Below are 20273 nucleotides of genomic sequence, written 5' to 3'. Positions count from 1 at the left end.
CAGAACTAGGCTGGGAAATCCTGGAGATTTTGGCATGGAGCCTGGGGGAAACAGGGACTTCAGTGAGGTTCAGTGCCATAGAGTGCACCCTTCAAAGCATCCATTTTCTCCAGGGGAACTGATCTCTGTAGCCTGGAGATGAGCTGAAGTTCTTGGGGGTCTCCAGGTCCCTAATAACTGCTTATTTGAGTAGGAGCCCACCATTTCCCTCAAACTCAAAACAGAAGGAGGTATAAGAGGTGGGGTGCCACCATAGAGAATGCCTCGCTACCTCTGGTAGAATCTTCAAGAAGGAATGACAAAAATGGGAAGCAAGACATCCCTGCATCAGGAAGGGTATACATGAGAGGAGCTACTCCTTCAGATATTGGGACCTAAACTCTTCTAGGCTCAAAAAACTTCTATAATACATTTTACCATACTGATTTTCCACTGAGAATGTTTTAGAGATTGGAAGAGTCTGCACAAGCAAAAAAATTGTGTTCTTAGGACATTCTAAGGCTCTCTGTTTCCCAAATATATCATAAATGTGTTGCATCATCCAGGGTTCAAGTTCCTGTTGGCATAAACAGAGCTGTCTTTGCTGTATCCTCACTCTTCATCCTGAGTTTAATTACTATGGCGGCAGCAGGAGAGCAGCATTTTCAGCAAGACGGTTACAGCAGGCATGACATCATCACCATACAACAGGGCTTGGCGTCCAGTCCAAACTCTGGATTTACAGTTGATGTGTTCTGCAAATGCCCAGGAATTAAATCTGTTTACTCTAGGATGTGTCTGAAGTAGATTTAGCTCCATCCCTATTTACCAGAGTTTACAAATGCCTGGCTGGCTGGCACTCAGTTTCCTCTCTTCTCCTTCCCCAAACCTGCCAGTGCTGACACAGAGGGCAAAAATATTTCCTCTTTGCTTTTGTTTTTAAATTTTTACTAAAATTAACATTGACAAGAGCATTCTGTTATTGCAGCCTTTAAATGACGGTTTAAAAATCCTGAAATTGTCGTGAATTGTTTCCTACCTCATCCCCATGCCTGGTTAATTTGTTAGAATGGGAAGTCTTAGGTGAAACTGTAACGGTGCTTTCCTTTTTTGTAGTAGTCATATTCTTCATCCCCTGGAGGGTGGCTGTTATTGTTAGCCTGGATTTCTGGTCCCCTGGCATACCTTTAAAATAAAATAGTTTTAATTTAAAAAAAAAAAGTCTGTCTTCAGATTTGCTGTATATGCTTTTTGCAAGAGTTTGAAATTACCAACGTCAATTGAAATTAACCAATGTTAATTTCACAGTGTTTTTTTTAAAACAGCAAACCACCCTTGAGTCAGGCCTTGGGTCAAATTGGTGATAACGTTTCCATCCAAGAGTAATATGCTGGGGGGGGGGGGGGGGTTAGTTTGGGATTACTGGAGGAATTATTTATGGTGCAAGCCTAAACAGAATTATGCCCTTCTAAATCCAACAAATTTAGAAGGACATAATACTGTTTAGGACTGCACTGTGATGACTCAAGGAATCCTAAATGGAGTTACATCCTTCTAAACCCATTGACTTCAACAGGCTTGGGCATAATTCTGTTCAGGATTGCAGCATTAACTATTTTTATAACATAATATAAGCACAAAACACAGCACTAGAATGGAATAAACATTTGTGTTTTGGGATTTGTAATCCTTGATTCTGAAAATGACCATATAAGAGGGATTTCAGGCATCATCTAGCCAATGAACCTGGACCAGTAATTTGTCTAGACTATGAACAGTCAGTCAAAAGTTTAGCAGCAGTGTTTGTTTAAAATGTATGTATGGAAATACGATGCAAAAAATTAAAACCTATGACCACAGTGAATGTTTTTAAAATAATTGTGATTGTATCTTAATATACAAGTGTATGTACCTGTGTTTCAAAAGAGAAGGGGAATTCTGCTCAGAATTCTGATTTGTTAAACAGAGAATTGGGCAGGAAGGGCTGGGACTCAGTAGCAGAGCATCTACTTTGGATGCAGAAAGTCACAGTTTCAATCCCTAACATCTCCGGTTAAAAGGGTTGGGTAATGTGAAAAACTTCCACTTGGCAGGCAACATGGCACCCAATTACACCTGTCCTGGTACCTGCCAAGTATTTTTAGGAAGTGGGCATGGACAGGTGGAACTTTTGCTAAGCAAGGCTTTTGATTAGCCATTGGAGGTTTAATTGCTTTGGCAGCACTATGTGACTAAAGGTAAGCTGCAACAGCCATTTTGTGACTAGCCTTTCCTCCTGCAGTAGCCATTTTGTGGCTGTACCAATCACACTGTGTCAGAATTCTGAAGGTCAAAAAGGTTGAGGACTCTGCCTCAGAGAGCCACTGCCAATCCAAGAAGACATTCTGACCTTGATTGATCAATGGCCTGACTCAAAGTAAGGCAGCTTCATGATCAGATCTTTCACTGTGGCCATGGTTGATCCAGGCAGCAGGGAAAAAGTGGCAAAAAGATCATATGAATTAGCACTGATTCCACTGAGCCATTAATATAGATGTCTTAAAGGGTTTTAGCGGGAAACAGTAGATCCCAGTAATACTGAAGCTATACATTGCTACTTTGAAAAACAAATGTAAGTAGAATGTGTTCTTTTAAACATGGCAGTTATATGTTTGCTGCCCATTGAGGCTCACAATACAAGCAACTCCCCTGATTGCGTGTTGCACTGTTGTCGATGTTATTTGAGAGAGGGTCCATGGGTCAATAGTACAGTATCTGCTTGGCATGCAGAATGTCCCAAGTTCAATCCCCTGCATTTCCAGTTGATAGGAAGTGGTGATGTGAAAGACCTCAGCTTGAGATACTGGAGAGCTGCTGCCAGTAGAAGTAAACAGTACTGATCTCAATGGACCAAGGTTGATTTAGTATAAGGCAGCTTCCTGTGTTCAGTGTGTGTGTATTTTTCCTCTACTTGAAGCTGAATGCGACTTTCTGCTTAGGTAATTGCCGAAGAATTGTCTGGCAACGATGACTACGTTGAACTTTCCTTCAGCGCCCGGAAATTAGATGACAAGGTAAGCTAGCAATTTGATGTTAACCTTACCAAAAGACATAAGAATGCAGACAAATGTGATTGAATGAGACATTCCCCCTTGCAGCTATTCTTGGAGTACTGATGTTATTAAACATATCAGAGATCTCAGATCAATGCTCATAAGGCTTTCCTCCAGTTGCATAGTAATTAGACAAAATCCCAATGGAATGTAATTAAGACCAAGATAATTTAATTATGCTGAGACCTCATGTATTTAAAATGCCACCAATCAGATATGTTGGGTTTTTTTAAAAAAAGCCATCAAAGACATAATACTCTAGGCTGGCATCTTAAAATATAAATTTGGGAACACTCTTTCTCTATGTGGTATTTGACAGAGGTTTTTCCTAGCTAAATGCAGTAGGGGATTTCATTCTTTGTGTGTGCATGCCAACATTTTTTGCCCATCCAACCAAAAGTGCAGTTGTCAACTAAGAAAATGTTCTTCTGTCTAGACGCTAGAGACATTATTATTAATGACTGTTCAGCACTAGCACAAGTCCTGTTATTGTGAAAGTGTAATGGCTTTAATATTACAGGTGTTCCCCCCACACACACACACCATGGAATCCCTGCCAACAAGGGCAGCCACACAGAGTCAGGGATGAAAAACATTCTGCCCTCACATCAACAGTGTCCCCAGATATAGTCCCTTTCTTTTCCTTGTGGTAATCATCACCTTTATGAAGTACAGGGCCAATTCTCCACTCAAGCTGTTGCTTGAATGACATAGTGAGGAAGGTGCTGACACACTGCAAGGATTTGGCTCACTTCTGACCATTGGTGGTGCTGGAATGATGAACATACTGCTGGCATCTAAGTCCAAGCCAGGGGCTCCTTGGCTCAGATGTGGACAGCAGCAGTGTGAGAGTAACTAATCAGCTACTAGGAGCAGCAAAATATCTTCAACAGGCCTTGACAAAAGAGAATATAAAGAGGACACTTTGTGACATCACTGGGATGGCGACTAAAACTTTTTTCTGTCTGACCTTCTGGTGGACGTGGAGATCTTCCAGAATTACAACTTATCTCCAGACTACAGAGACTAGTTCCCTGGGAGAAGATGGCTTCTTTGGAGGGTGAACTCTATGGCATTATACACCACTGAGGTTCTCCCCCTTCCCAAACCCTTCCTCTTCCAGGCTCCACCCCCAAATCTCCAGGAATTTCCCAACCTGGAGTTGGAAAACCTACCTTGGGTAGTGACCCCAATGACTTCCACTTGTGAAACAAACTTGATTTTATCCATACAGCTACTGCCATAGCCCTGCCTATTTAATTTGCCCACAGCCCTGTCTTGTTCCCTGGCCACACAAGAGTGGTGTTAGTGTGATGAGATGTTGATGACTGTATTGTGTTGAGAGCTCATACACCATAGGGTTCCTTTTGCTTCCATTACTCTTAATAGACTCTCTATGCACAATAGCCAGTAGTACTTATTTAACTTAATGTAGGAATATTTCCTTTGTAATTGAGATATTATAGGGGGATGGAGTTTCAGATTTTGCAACTAGATGGCAGTCAGATAACCAGGGTTGCAGTTATAATCAAGCCAACACTTGAATGCAAGTACTTATGACTAGCCATTTATCGACCTTTGTTTCCTAACCAAAGGAGAGTCATCATTAGCAACACATTACTAAAAGTGTGGTAATGGTATATTCTGCAGAAAAAAATCTTAATAACTTCCTTTCATCCAGACAAGCAGGCAGAGCTGTGCATCAAGTTTTGCTATTATTGTGCAACTAGTAGAATAGCTGTGCAACCAATACCCAGCATGGTTTAGCGGTCACTGTTGGACTAGGACCTGAGCTACTAATAGGGCCAGGCCAATCGTTGAGGCCAGTGGAACTATATTATACTGCCTTGAAGTGTAGGAATGCTGGCTTCATTGGCGCATTCCTTGAAGCTCAAATTTGCATGTGACTGTGCAAGTAGAACCGTGGGGAAGGAGAAGAGGGGAGTTCTACTCACATGGGAGGAATTATGAATGTGTGTAGCATACACCAGTGTAGACTGAATGTGATTAGTAACAGCAAATCTAATTAAACTGCCAGGAATATTTAGGTAGGCAAAGCGTAATGAATTTGTAATTTGACTAAGGTACAAAGGTTAATAGCATCCCTAAGTTGGGGATCTTTAATTGCTCTAAACATCCAAGACCTTGGCTGTGTGTCTCAACTAAAAGGTGAATTATTCTTGATTGGAAAGAGAACTGCATCTTCTTCGTATTATTTAAAAAAAACAAAAAAAAACCCTGCCCATTACATTTAACTCCTTGGAGGTGAGTGGAAGAGGCTAAATTTAGACACACTTTTAAAAAAGCCATGTCATAAAATTATAGCGGACTTGTCAACCCCGCGACACAGAGTGGTAAAGCAGCAGTACTACAGTACTGTGGTCTGAACTCTCTGCTCACAACCTGAGTGCAATTCCAGTGGAAGCTGGATTCAGGTAGCTGGCCCAAGGTTGACTCAGCCTTCCAAACTTCCAAGATCAGTAAAATAAGTACCCAGCTTGCTGGGGCGGGGGACGTGTAAAAGACTGGGGAAGGCAATGGCAAACCACCCCATAAAATATCTGCTGTGAAAACGTGAAAGCAACGACTGGTGCTTGCATAGGGGACCTTTCCTTTCCTGTCAACTGTAGTTTGTGCTCATCTGGTCATCCCACATTTTCTTTCAAAAGCCCCGAGACACAAAAGAGCAAGTGTTCTAATTGTGGATTTCTGTTTTGTTCCTATATGAATACTCCTTAGTCTGGGGAAAACAATGTTCCTTATAGGCAGTTGTTACAGCTGTTAAGAAGTTTTTTCAAAAGATTTTTATTCCAGGGGCGTTTTCGCACTGACCTTAATCAGCAGCCACGCCCCTCTTCACCGCGCAGGATCGGCGCGGATTTCGCACTAATTGCCGCAGAGCACCCGGAAGAGCCAGAAAGTTCCGCGGCTTTTGCGGCACAAATGGAAACTGGTTTTTGGCGGCGCAAATGGAAACTGGTTTTTGGCGGTGAAGAGGGGCGTCGCTGCTGATTAAGGTCAGTGCAAAAACGCCCCAGGTGTGCTTCAGCTCCAGAGGACAGGCCCACCTCATAAGCCACTCTGAAACAAATGGAGGATATTTTGCCACAGTATTTGGGAAGAGTCACACATTTCAGTAAATGAGCCTAGTTCTTCATTGACTACATAAGCAGTCATGTACATCAGAAAGAGGGCTAGGCTAGAATATTTTTCCATCATGACTTAGCTTTCTAAACATGGGGTTTCTTACAAGAATTTAGACTTGCAGTTCCATGCTTTCATTCTTAATATGCTAGATTCTCAGAAGTGTTCATTGCTTCAAGATTATTTCAGATGTGTATGCCGGATCTTAATTAAAGAAAGTTTTAGGAATGCAATCAGACATGAGCACCAAGGCAGATCCATATTAAGTAGCCTACATTTGCTTTTATGTTATAAGTGGCTCTCAAGCTTTGTTAAAGAGGGAACTACTTCTAAACTTATTGTACATTTCAGGATCCACTTACAAAGTAACTACCCACTACTTTCCCCATCCCCAACATAAAAGACAGAAATACCATGTTAAGAGTGACTGAGTTTATTTTGCCTGCCCAGTATTTAGAAAAACATAGCATTCATGAGCGACAGGTATATATTTCATGACCATTTTGTCCTTTCTGCAGAGACAAATGTAAATTTGCCATCTAGCCTTCAGAGCCTCTTGTCTCAGCTCACCCTGTTACTCCTCCTCCTCCTCCTCCTCTTCCTTCCTGGACTCATGATCTATCTGTGAAAGAGTCATGATTCATTTTGGAGTCTTGATTCACAAATTAAGAGCCATGATGAGTTTTTTTGTGAGTCATGTGGTCATAAGGAGAGCTCTGTTGGATCCATGACCCATCGAGTCTAGAAAATGGCTTCCAGCAGTGACCAACCAGATGTCTCCAGGAAACCCACAATGAAGACACTAGATGAATATAGTTTGAACAGCATGCTACATTTTGACTTTTTATATACTGCCTCTTCGGAGAACTTGCTCTTAATTTCTGTTCTGTGTTCTGTGCTATCAAGTCGCTTCTGACTTATGGCAGCCCAAGAATAAATGACCTCCAAAATGCAATTTCTATTCTAACATAGTTTAATTTGTTCTAGCTTTTGGTAATGAGAACCCCATCCACAGGTAGTGAGGTTAAATTAATCACAAAGTTTGGTTATTTTTAAAGACATGAGTTTGATGTCACACATACAGGTATTTCCTTCTTTCTACATATATCTGTTCAGCACTTCCCAGCTACGATGTATGAAAGAAAGCTTATATAAAGTTGGATTGCTATATGGTCTTTTTGTTCATATATATATATATACTTATGTCCTAGAGGCCTGATATATATACTGCCACACACACATAGTACAAGTATGTATGTGAGTGCAAGATTTTTCATCTTTGCTATTCAATGTCTATGCCTGTCTCCCAGCTTCGAGGATGAAATTCTAACAAGGTGGAACTGTCAGTTAATCTTTCTGGTTCCTGTGCAGTCCCACATGGGACCATGCTTGCATCTGCCTGCTGTGGAGATCTCTTTTCTAAAGATCTCTAGAATGTTCAGAGAGCTCAGCGCCCTCCCTTCGTGGGCTGGCTCCTTCCTGCCCAACTGGCATGTGATGGGTAGAGTGAGCACTCCTTCGGTCCTTTCGTTGCTGCCATGGAGATTAGACATCTTCACTTTAGTCTGATCCTCACAGATTTTTCTTTAGTGATTTCCTCTCCTCCATTTACTCTTCTTCCCTTTGTTTCTTCATTTTGCTTCATTCCTACAAAAAAGGGGATTGGAAGGAGGATTTTATTATCAGGCTATGGTTTTCTTCAAAAAAGTATGTCAAATGTGGCCTTAGAACTGCTCAGTTGGATGACCATGGCCATTGTCTCTTAGGCCTGGGTGAGGTGCACAGTGTTTCTGCCTGCTCTATTTGTAAGCAGTTCTCTTGAAAGGCTTGCCTGGACCAGGCTTCCAGACTGAAAGCCACCCTTTGGGAAAAGACTTTAGCATCTTCAGACAAAGATCAGACCCCTTCTAAGGAGTCAGAACTGGACCACCCAGCACCATCAGGATCTGTATCAGAACTGGGCCAGTTATTGGCTCCCAAGAAGTCCTTAGCAGCATTTAGTGCCTTGGAACCATTGCCACAAAAGAAAAAAAAAATCAAAGCTGAAGCATAAGACTTCTCATCCCTCTTCCACCCAACTTGGAGCAGATCTGTAATCTATCAGCGACACCAGACCCATTCTCCAACTCATAGGTGATTGCTGTCTCCTTCGTCTGACAATGGGGACATTGAGGTCATTCCCCCAGTCTTCCCCTGGAGCTGAATCTCCCTCAGCTAAATGATGTCATAAATCTTCATGGGACTCTTTAGCCCCACAACACTGGGGACTGCCACCTCTGCAGTGGTTCCACTACACTCCATTGCCTATGTACTGACCTATGCAGTGGGAACAAAAGCTACCACTTTCCATTGAACTAAACTTGTGGCCATGCCATGCTCCCCTATCAGCCCCAAGGCTGACCCTGCCTATGTGATTGCCTAGGGCACCAACTTTCTGGGTGCATCAAATTGGGTGCCCCCCATTTGACTCAGTGATGTTATCAGTGCGGGGGGGAGGGGTATCAGAAGTTAGCGTTGCCAGACAGTCTAAGGCTGGCCCTGGTCATCCCTGGTAGCTATGGATCCTAGTCCCTCAGAACTGGACAAGGAAAAGCCTCCATCCTTAGGTGTTTCCAACTCCCTCTTGGGTACCATCAGCTGATGAATGTATCGCAGAACCATCACCTGTTTCCCCAACAGAAGACTTCCGTCTCTGCTCCAAACAACTGTTCCAAATGTAGAAGTCTCTTAATTTTGAAGTAATCTGACCATTTGAAATTGGATTATCTTTTCTACATAGTTGCAAATGACTATGAAAGGCCACACAATAGCCAATGATACTTTGATGCAGCCATAGTTCCAATGGTGCTTTGTAACAAAAGTTGCATTTTGTTCATGATCCCTCCTTATATGAAACAAACATGCCCAGCACTGAATGGACTACCTGACTCTGAGAATGCACCCCCACACACAGACCCTGTGTATTAGCTCTCCCTTAGTCTGCATAGGAAACTGGAGTGGCTGTTCATTCACAACATCGTTTACTTTCTCAGTTATGTGACCAGCTCTCATTTCTCATTGAACAAACATTGTGTGCTGTCCAGACCTTCTGTTTTATTGCCACCCTGGCTTTAACATTGGCGGGGACTACTGAGCAAGGCCATGCACTTAAAACATGCTAGTAATGGACTAAATATTAGGTAGTACATTTGTTGGAGAGCAGGATGAACTTGGGAGTTTTTTAAGGCAACCCGAATAGAAATATATACCGCATCTCAGTACTATCTCTGCCACAGGTTATGTTAACTGAATCCCAAGTGGGAAAATGTCACGGTTTGCTTACATATTATTTAGTTAAGGAACAGCTCTCTCTCTCTCTCTCTCTCTCTCTTTTTTTGCCCTTTTGGAAATGCCACGTGTTTTGACTGCCTTGTCTGAAATGAATGATTAAGAAATAAATAAGGAATAAATAATATGTCTTCAGCAACACAAACAGTTCCTAGTTTGCTGAGCAGGGGCTGGTTTGTCCAGATCAACTTCCATGGTGGTTGAGTTATCAGGCAGAGTGTAGACAAATTGTTAAGTGCCTATCATATCTGAGATATTATGTCTGGAGGTTGGTGTTAGGGATTACCATACTGAACCTTCATATGCTCTGTAGATTGGTCCATACCGAGTGACTGTTTGGCAAGCTGAGGATCAAAAGGGAGCTGGTGGGTGGATTTTAAAATTTGCTATGAATTTTGTTGAGCTGCTACCCAGAAGCCCTATTGCAGAATATTTAATAAATGGTCAGACTTAAAATGTGTTGGATAGATGTAAAGTTGCCAAGCAGTGCCACTACAGCATCCTGAAAGAAAATTGAAAAGAAAACCTCATTTACTTACAGGAAGTTCTTGTCATAGAGTTCCTGGTAGTTCCTAGAGCTACCTGGAACTGTCAAGGAGTAGCTCTAGGACTCACCAGAAACTCCATGGTAAAACAAGTAAGTTCTTACCACAGAGTTTCCAGCTATTCCTAGAATTTCCTTTGTTGCTTCCAAATAACTTTAGGAATCACCAGGAGTGCTATGATAAGAACTTCTAATAGACACGGCCTTATTCTTTTTAATTTTTCTCCCACCAGCAGCACAGGACTAGGGGCAGCAGCCATAGGTAGATGTGAGCTAACAACCTAAGTGAATAGGACAGGCCAGTGCTGGAGAGTTTACAGTCCTCTTTCCAGTAGTTTCCTTCCAATTCCAGTTGATAAATCCAGTCTTCATGGTCCATGACAGGTATCGTGGCAGTTTGATAATGAGGAATTTCTGAAGGGGGACAAAAACACAAAGACAAACAAGGAGGGACATCCCCTCATTTTTCCAATCTCAGTACCATCTTAGGGTTGTGCTGTACAGGTGGTGATAAAGAGCAGAGAGAAAAGTGCAGTATGCCATTTCTCCACGTTACATAGTCAGTTGCTCATCAGTCAGACCCTCCCACCTTTCCTTGTGTCTGGGCCTGCGGGGGGCGGGGGGATGGGAGGGGGCAGAAGTGATGTTGCATAGTGTATCAACATCACATCTGGGTGAAAACCATAGAGTTTCTAGAGAGTTGGCTGACACAGTGATGTCACCCCTGGGTTTTCACATAGAGCTGACATCAATGTGTCATGCAAAGGTGCCATGTCTGCTGCTTTCCCAACCACTAAAGCTCCTGGGTGTGCCACAGTGGCCTGGCAACCTTTTATGTCTTCCAGTTTGGCACCCCAATTAACCACTTGGGCAATAAACTGGACCTTCGGCAAATACAGTGAAAAAGAGCTTGAACAAGTGAGCAGCAGTATGTGTGTATTTCTTTTCATATGGCAAACCTAAGATTGACAACAAAGGCAATTTGGTTTCCAGAAGGTATTTTGATCTGCACTGTGAGGGTATTTGTTAAAAACAGTGCCACATAATACTTTCTGTGGAGAACTGTTAGAACGCTTGCCAGGTTTTAACTTGGGATCTCTCCAAGATGAATATTATTAATTTTGTAAAATCTATACGCAAGCATTTCTGTTCTTTTAGCTCTGGAACAAAAATGATCAGAACAAATATTTTACAAAAATGTATATTAAATATCTATACTCATTTTATTATTGACACAGTTATGAAAATATCCTGTAAATATCCTGCAGTTTTTTTCCGCGAAGAAAAAAATCAATTTTGGTACCATGAAATCAATGCTGAATGTGCTATTAGATGCCGTTTTGCTAATGTAAACATTTTGAGAACATCTTTAGCTATGAACTGAGATCTTCTGAATTGGAACAAACAGAAAAATATTTCTTTGGGCAAAAGTTATGTAGATTGTTACTAAGCAGTAATAATGTTGGTGGTTGTGATTATAACATTACTTTAGAAATAATTACACTTCACAGTATGCAGCTTTAGAGCTTCTGGGAAAAAGCTGTATATCATAGTCCTCTGTCCTGTCCTGTGGCAAAGTTTAATTATCAAAGCTGAACATATAATCAGATTGCCTAGGGTCAGTCTGACTATATTCTGTCATTTTAATTATGGCCCAGTATATTGGTTTATAATACATTTTGTTATTCTCGAGTAGGCCAAACATATTTGAATTTTTTCTAATACATAGGATTGTCTTTTAAAAAAGAAAAAGAAAGAATTAAATATAACTGTAATTACTTCATGAAGATATTCATAAATGTATATTATATCAAATAAATTCCACAGGAAGGGTAATTGGCTTGTTTTCTGACTGAACTTAAGCTGTTTCTATGGAAGAAATATATTACTAATAGGGAGATCACCATTCTGCCTAAAACATTGCAGAGTTACCACGCAGCCCTAAAGACATGGATGGATTTAGAGAGACTGCACTTTTTAGAGTTTAGAAGAATTGCTCTCTTTAGAATTCAGAAGAACCATTAGGAAATACTATCATGGAATGGTAATCAAACAGTTTGAACTAAAAGAGCAGACTTGAAATTAGACAATTAACCACTGTGTTGAGATTGTTCAGCATAGGAATGCTGTTAGAATTTATAGTCAATAACCTTAGTGGCTAATTCATATATTTGCCTTGCCATGTAGTTGTAATTGTGTGTCTTTTTACCCCTTGACTCCACCACATAGAGCATCTGGTGTGATGAGGGCACTCTATATGATCATCCCATAATGCAGCACATAAATTGGGCATCACATCTTCATGATTTGATGCTCAGTAATACAGCATTACACCTCCTTATTAGAACTGAAAGAAGACAAGATAGAAGTTTGCTGTATTCAGATCTGGAATGTGAATGGAATTTAATAACCCACGAATTCAGGGCTCCACCTCAGCCAATGGATACTATTCTATTCTTTCATTTACAGTGCAATCCTAAGAGCACTTTCCTGGGAGTAAGCCCTATTGAATAGACCTTAGTAGAATTCAGAGTAGGCCTGTTTAGGATTGCTCTCTTATTTACAAAATTTACATCCTGCCTTAATGCCTCATCAGGGTCATCACTGACATGATTAAACTGCTAATGGCTGAACATGTATATCAGGGGTCTCTGCAACTTCTGCCCTCCAGAGGCAAATGTGGCTCAGTGTAGAAATATCTATAGCCCTTTTTAAAAAGAAAATAAATCTTTAAATGAAGGTGTAGCGTTACTGATGTAACAAACATGAATTTGAGCAGGCTTCGGAGGATGGTGGAAGACAGGAGGGCCTGGTGTGACTTGGTCCATGGGGTCGCAAAGAGTCGGACTTGACTGTGCAACTGAACAACAAAAAAAGTGGTGGTAGTGGTGGTGTAGATGGGATGCTGGAATAACTAGTATGCAAAGGATATGGCAAGTGAAGATTTGTATCGAGTGAAGAGCTTCTTAAGACTTTACAGAGTTGGAAATGAAAGAGGTAAACAGTTCAGTACTCCAGGTGTGAATCATGCAAGTTTTATTCCCATGCACTAAAACAGTTATGCTTCTCTGTATATTTATTTCTCATTGTGAGATCTTGTGTGTGCTACTTTCTAAGAAAGACTCACAACATCCAGTGTTTGGGCAGCAGAAAATGTATGGATTATTAATTAGCATGTCAACTATCTGTAATGTTAAATTGTATAGTTTCAGTAATGACAGGGCTTCCTTATACTGACTTTTGCTCCAACATATGCTTTTGCTTTAACATATTTTGGCTCTTTAATTATGAAAGGTAGTTGACCCCTAATGGATATCCTACAAGGGCAGCTCTCCTCAAAATGAGAGCATTTGTTCATCTATTTGTTTTAAATTTTTTCCAGTTTTGACAGGATCTTTACAAATGATTCATAATTAGAGGAGGGAACATAATCCTAGGCACAATCTGCTAATTGGGCAATGTCAGGTGGGATTTTGACAGGTTGGTACAACAGTATATCCTACAACTAATAAGCAAAAAAAAATGCTTAGAGTTAATGCTGGTAAACTTTTATTTCCATCAGTGTGGAAGCCTGGGATTATGTGAATAAAAATCTATAGCACCTGAAAATAAAGATCCTCACATCTTGATTTCAGGATTTCTTCAGTAAATCAGATCCATTTCTGGAAATCTTCCGAATGAATGATGATGCAACACAGCAACTGGTCCACAGGACTGAGGTGAGTATTAAACCAAATGGGCAACGTTTTCCTCAGTGAGGAAGAGCTCTGAGGGGCGGGATTTGAATTTGTATTTCCACCAGAATTGGCAGTATCTTTAACCCACAATTACTGGAGGGGAAGGAGACAATTTCTATGCTTGGATGACATTACTGGAGCAGTAGCTCAAAGGGTCTTCAGATGCTATGGAGAATACATTTATTACCTCTCCGAGTGGTTAAAAGATACCATTTTTAAAAATATTTCATTATTCTAGACCTCCAATAGCATGTTTTTTTTCCCCCCCACACAGTGGAAGAGAGAGCAGCCTTGCAGAATAGAGGAAAAGTTGTACATCCATATTGGTTAATCCAAAATCAAGAATTAAATCCATGTAATACCTTTCTTAGGACCAAGCAAATTGACACAAAATATTATGCAAGCTTTTGAGCTCACCAGAACTCTTCATGATATTAGGGTCTGATCTAAGGCAATTAGCTTAATTTTATTGTTGAGGAGTTCAGTTACAGTAAAGCCTGGCTGTAGGAGTAGCTGTATTTCTTTTAATTACTTTGGGCTTGTCTAGGATTCTCTCATTGGTAAAACATTAGGGATGCAATTGCCAGCCTCCCAGTGGGACCTGGGATTTCCCTGGAATTACAGCTCATCTCCAGACTATGGAAATCAGCTCCCTTGGAGAAAATGGATGCTTTGGAGGGTGGGCCCTAAGGCACTGTACCCCACTGAGGTTTCTGTCCTCCCCAGGCTCCATCTCCAAATCTCCAGAAGTGTCCCAACCTGGAGCTCGCAACCCTGCAGCTTCTGTCCCCCACCAGAGGCCAAGAGGGACCTGGCAACCCTATAAAAACCTGCACCTACTTTTCATTTTTTTGTTTTAAAGAAGGGGTGAAATGCTATGAATTTGGAAGGCACTGATTTGGAGAGAAATAGTTAATTTTAGATTAGAAGTCTTATACTTGCCTGGCATAGTGGATGAGTGCCCAGCCTCTGAAGAAGAAATCAGAATAAAACAAATACCATATATCTTTGAAAGTTCCACAAAATGGCCTGAGTGCTACATGGAATGTAGTTATTCAAGTGTCACAGATGCCTGTTACAGGGCTTATTATTACATCACATGTAACTGTGGAATCGAGTCTTCCTTACATTTCTCTGTTCACATAGTCCCTTGAGGGAAATTATCCTGGGATTCCTGTTCAGTGTTGACCCTTCAAGTGATGGGAGGATTTCCCCCCTCAATGTATCTTCTTTGGCATGCCAATTCATATTACTCCTGCTCCCACAACAGGGTGGTATTATGATGCCAACAGTGCTCTGCAATCATTATTTTTAGCGTACACTCAAAACAGAGGGTCATTAATAGCCATTATAAAGCGTGTCTCCAGTCTCATTCAGTTGTCCAAAAGAGCCAGAAATATCAACCTTAGGGTCACAAATTATATCTATATTTATTTAGTTAGTTCTATTTATATCCCACCCTCCCCGCCGAAGCAGGCTCAGGGTGGTGAACAAGCCCGATGGAAAATTTGAGTACATTAAAACCAATTAAAACTATAGATACAATTTCAGCTTTAAAACATTTAATACAGCAAATACAATAATATTGAGTATTATGTTCATAATGGCAGTGCGCCAATCCTTTCCATATATCATCACCTCATCAGATAAACATTTGTCCTCACTCATCTTACTATTTAGGAAATGCTGGCTTCCTCATGCTAGCTCTAAAGGAACTCTAATCTTAATTTACACTCTCTCATCAGAAATGTTTGTGTACTACCCATCGTAGGATCTGTGCCTTCTTTCAGTCTCTCTGGCAACTGATGGCTTCCTGTTTGCTCTCATGTAAACCCTCTTCAGATGTTTGTATGTGTAGTCACTGAAGAGAGTCAGATCACACCTGCTGTCCCAGTCCTCAGTGTCTGCGCATTCAGCTCAATGTCCAAACAAGCAGTGTCCCACATGCGTACATACATTGTACATGGGCAGGCACCTCCATGTAATTGGATTCCTGCTTCTTGAGGTGTTCGTGAGCGTGTAGAGAACTGTATATTTATAAATATGGTACAGTTACCAACTGTCTGGAAGAAAAAAGTCATATCCCTTTAATAGAGGCTTATGCAATGATATTTATTATTATTATTATTCCACCCATGTTAAGCCTCTATTAAAGGAGAAGGAGGAAATTGGATTTATACCACATCCTGCACTCAGAGTCTCAGAGTGGTTTACAATCCCCTTCCTCTCCCCACAACAGATACCCTGTTAGGTAGGTGAGGTTGAGGGAGCTCTCAGATAACTGCTCTTGGAAGAAAAGCTCTGTAAGAACTATGACTGACCCAAGGTCCCCCAGCTGGTTTCAAGTGGAGCAGAGGAGAATCAAAACCAGTTGTTCCAGGTTAGAGTTCACACACTAAGGGCTTTTTTTGTAGCAGGAACTCCTTTACATATTAGGCCACACCCCCTGATGTAACCAACTCTTGCTTACAGAACTCTTAGTACAGGGCCTACTGTAAGCTCCAGGAGGATTGGCTACATCAGGGGTGTGTGGCCTAATATGCAAATGAGTTCCTGCTACAAAAGAAGCACTGCGGTGGCACACTTAACCACTACACCAACCTGGCTATGGACAGGATATTTTCCTCAAGTTCTATTGGCACTGCTTAGACTGCATCTGCACTGTTCACTCTGTATGGACATGTGATGGGACAGGCTAGGAAGCGTGCTGCTGCTGTCCTCTATGGTCATTCAGTGAACCTGTCAATGAACTTCTGAAGGGGGCCACAGTTTCTGCTCTTATTTTACTAAAGCAGGAATGGTTATCATTCTTCCATTCCTTCAGCTGCGTTCAGATGACTTGAAATCTTGCAACAGGGGTAGACCATGTGGGAAATTCCCAAATCTGCACTTCCCTGAGATCAGGGGGGGTTTTGTAGGGGGAAAAACTGACCAAGAACTCATTAGCATATTAGGCCACATCCCCTGAAACCAAGCCAGTCAGAACTGCATTCCTGTGCATTCCTGCTCAACCCCCCCCCCCCCCGCTTGAGTTCCAGCAGAGAATTTCCCATGAAGAGATACTTCCAAAACTTCTCCTAATTAGGTTTCTCCCATATTTCAGAGTTCCAGAGTTCCTGGTCTTGTTTACAATGTTTTTTTCAGTCCACGTTGGTACTGTGGAGGAGGGGAAGACGCAAATGAATTAAAGGAGATACAATCTGTGGCAAACTGTGTGTGCCCTGTTTCCAGAATTAACTTTATAAATGTTTATAATTAAAATGGAATTAAGGAAAAGTGGAGCAGAGCACACAAAGATAAAAGAATGGAACAGGGGAAATCCGCTCATCCTGTTCTCATGTGATCTGCCCCTCCAATGTGGTTTCAATCATTCAGTCAACATATGCTTTGATCTGTATACCCACCTAATAAGGAGAGCAACGGGCTTTGTTCCTGTTACTACTAAATGTGCTGATAAAGTAAATGTGCCTTCTGTACCCATATTGTCATTTCAAATTTATTCACTCTCTATCTTCAATGATCAGTAGCCTCTATACCCATTCTGCATTGTGTTCTTTTTTTGTTTTGACTGACCCAGTTGTAAGACAAAGAAAATCAATCAAAAGAGCCCCACTGGCTCCTCTGAGGTTTGGAAAGGAGCCTGATTGCAAAAATAAATTCTCAAATATCAAAGCCATAGCCTATCAAGTAATGTGCTCAATAGTATGTTAAACCAACTTAATTACATTAAATCAACTGACCCAGCATGTAACCACACACAAAAAACACTACCAAAATATACTGCATACCTAATTATCAACATTCTTTCCTAATTTGGCCAAGTAGTTCTTGGTATATCCTGAAATCTGTTTTGTACTCTTTACCATGTAATTCAGTTCAGTCTTCAAGACTGTAATCCAAATCATATACTAAGGCAGGGGTGGCCAACAGTAGCTCTCCAGATGTTGTTTGCCTACAACTCCCATCAGCCCCAGCCAGCATGGCCAATGGCTGGGGCTGATGGAAGTTGTAGGCAAAAAACAGCTGGAGAGCTACCGTTGGCCACCCCTGGTATTGAATATTCATTTTGATGAAGAATTCTGATTAACTCACAAACTTGCCTTTCTATGTTATTTTGGTTGTTCCTAAAACGCAGGCTTTACATGGGTATTCTTTTGGAATTTTTCTATGAACCAATATGCCTACCTTCTATATTTAATTATTCTAAATGCTATTCGGGGGTGGGGGGGGGGATCAGCCTGATACTTTGCACGTCATGCCTGTGGCTTTGTATTTTATTTTTGAAACATCTAAATGTCTGTATTTTTTGTATTCGTTTCTGCTCTTTCATTCTTAGGTGGTGATGAATAATTTAAACCCAGCCTGGAAGTCCTTTAAGGTGTCCGTAAACTCTCTGTGCAGCGGAGACCAGGATCGCAGGCTAAAGGTTGGTGATCTGCTTCAATGATGGAACAAGAATCTTGCATTTATTGCACACTTTTAAAAGCTACGAAACTGAAGGCTGCATTTACAAAACAAAACATCCTCCACATCTTTCCTTTGGCGTAAAGGCAGCATCTTGCCAATTTATTTATTTATGGCTGATTCAAATTAAAATTCATTCAGCAATATGTTTTCCCTAATGATGGTGCTCAATATTGTAAAGGTCTCTCAGTGTAACACCACTTAAGCCAACAAAATTGAACTAAAAATAAGGTCCCTGCATGTTTCAATGAGATTTGCAAAGATGCTGCTGGGAAACTGATAGCTAAAACCGGGAAGCTGGTTGGGACAGTATTACTGCAAGCTGGCTGTGCTGTTCTGCCTGTCACCTCCTCATGCAAAAAGATTGATCTTCAGACCAGGTGAATTTTAAAAAAAATGTTTGACTGAAAACTACCTTGACCCTTAAGAGAATTAGAGGTCAGTTTCAGAATCCTGTTCCATACTGTTATTTTGCCCTTTGAGCAGATGAGATAGTAAGAATGAACAGAGTGAAATGGTTTGACTGATTTTCAGCAGAGTCCTAAGTAGAGCTAGGCCTATCTGGGTTCACTGAAGTCAACAGTGGTCTTGAAATAGTGAAACTCTTTTAAGATTATACAGTAAGTTCAGCTGTCCAGCATTGTCTCGTATTTTAAATAGATTAGGTTTTCAGATAAAATAGGAATGGGGGTAGAAGGGAAGGGGAAAGGGTGGGGTACATAAAATATTTCTACTTATACATTATTCATTTCATATCGTATCAGTCATCTTATAACATTTTCTGAAAGTACATCTTATAATTCATTAATTCATTAATCATTAATATCTCTTAAAACTGCTACTAAGACAAGAATATATTTTTACACAATTATTGTCACAAATAACATTATTATCATAACCAGTTATAAAATGGTCCCCATATTTTCTTAGTTGCACACAGATTAACATCTTTCAGCCTGGCTGATAATGTTTCCATGTATCTGTTTCTGCAAGGTCTAAATGTTTATCTAGCAGCTCCTTTTTTCTTAGTATTTTATATAATTTCCAATATTTAACAAAAATCATTCTAGCTGCAGTCACTGCGTGTATTAAAAACATTTTGATATGGCTGGAATAATCTTCTGGTAACATGGTTAATAAGAAAGTCTCTGGTTGAAATCTAATTTGTATTTTCAGAATCTTTTGTAGTAGATTGTGTGTCCAGCATTGTCTCACTGCTGGATTGTGAATCTGTGATGCCTCACTTACAAACAACAAAAGCTCTGCTGGATAAGAACAGAGGTTTTCTGCCCAACTAGGAACCTCTGCAACACCCCCAAGCAGGGAATGAAAGTTTCATGTAGCCATCATGGATAATACAGTGAGGATCCTGGATAGTACCTTAGCTTCTGTTAGATATTAATGGACAGGTATGGGCACAATCTGGTTCACACTCAGACATCTGGGCCAAACTTTGCCTGGTTCGAGGTTTGCAGACTGTGGATCAGGAATCATGTGCTTGGCATGGATCTATCTGAGCTTTTCGCTGAGGCTCTGAAGCAGTTCATAAAAGAAACCCACCCAGGGTGCGATCACATGTACCATTAGTGATGACACAGCTCCGTCTGGCTGACGGATTAAATGTGTTCGTTCAGACATCCACATCTGGCAATCGAGCGTCATCCAGGCTTGCTACGCCTGAATGGCGCATTAATTTGACAGCACAGAAAGTCCAGCCCTTTTTCAAAAAAGCGGCACAAGAATGGCTTTTTGTTGTTTGGACAGCTCACGCGCAATACTGCCTCCCACCTTTAAAAAAAAAAAAAAGCCCCAGCAGACATGCGCATTGCCCGATCATCCGGGAATCTGAGGTGACGCTTCTGCTTCTCCAATCAACACAGGATCAGAGGGGGGGGGGGAATGTTATCCCACTATTCAGAACAGGAAAAAAATCTTCTTTTTCAATGTGGAGGATTTCAAGATATCATTGTCACTGCCAATTTCTAG

The 20273-nt window shown here is 41.0% G+C and overlaps 1 protein-coding gene across 2 annotated transcripts in view; it reads left to right on the top strand.

Moving 5' to 3' along the window:
* Window positions 1-20273, top strand: part of CPNE4 (copine 4) — a 222885-nt gene that overhangs the window by 111730 nt on the left and 90882 nt on the right. For both annotated transcript variants that reach the window (XM_060248883.1, XM_060248882.1), the window contains exons 4-6: window positions 2958-3032; window positions 13722-13805; window positions 18160-18249. In XM_060248883.1, coding sequence (XP_060104866.1) covers window positions 2958-3032; window positions 13722-13805; window positions 18160-18249 — 249 coding nt within the window. The remainder of the gene's footprint in view (window positions 1-2957; window positions 3033-13721; window positions 13806-18159; window positions 18250-20273) is intronic.

This window comes from Heteronotia binoei, chromosome 10, assembly GCF_032191835.1.
Source record: "Heteronotia binoei isolate CCM8104 ecotype False Entrance Well chromosome 10, APGP_CSIRO_Hbin_v1, whole genome shotgun sequence".
Taxonomy (NCBI): Eukaryota; Metazoa; Chordata; class Lepidosauria; order Squamata; family Gekkonidae; genus Heteronotia; species Heteronotia binoei.
This window is presented reverse-complemented; position numbering and strand designations above follow the sequence as displayed.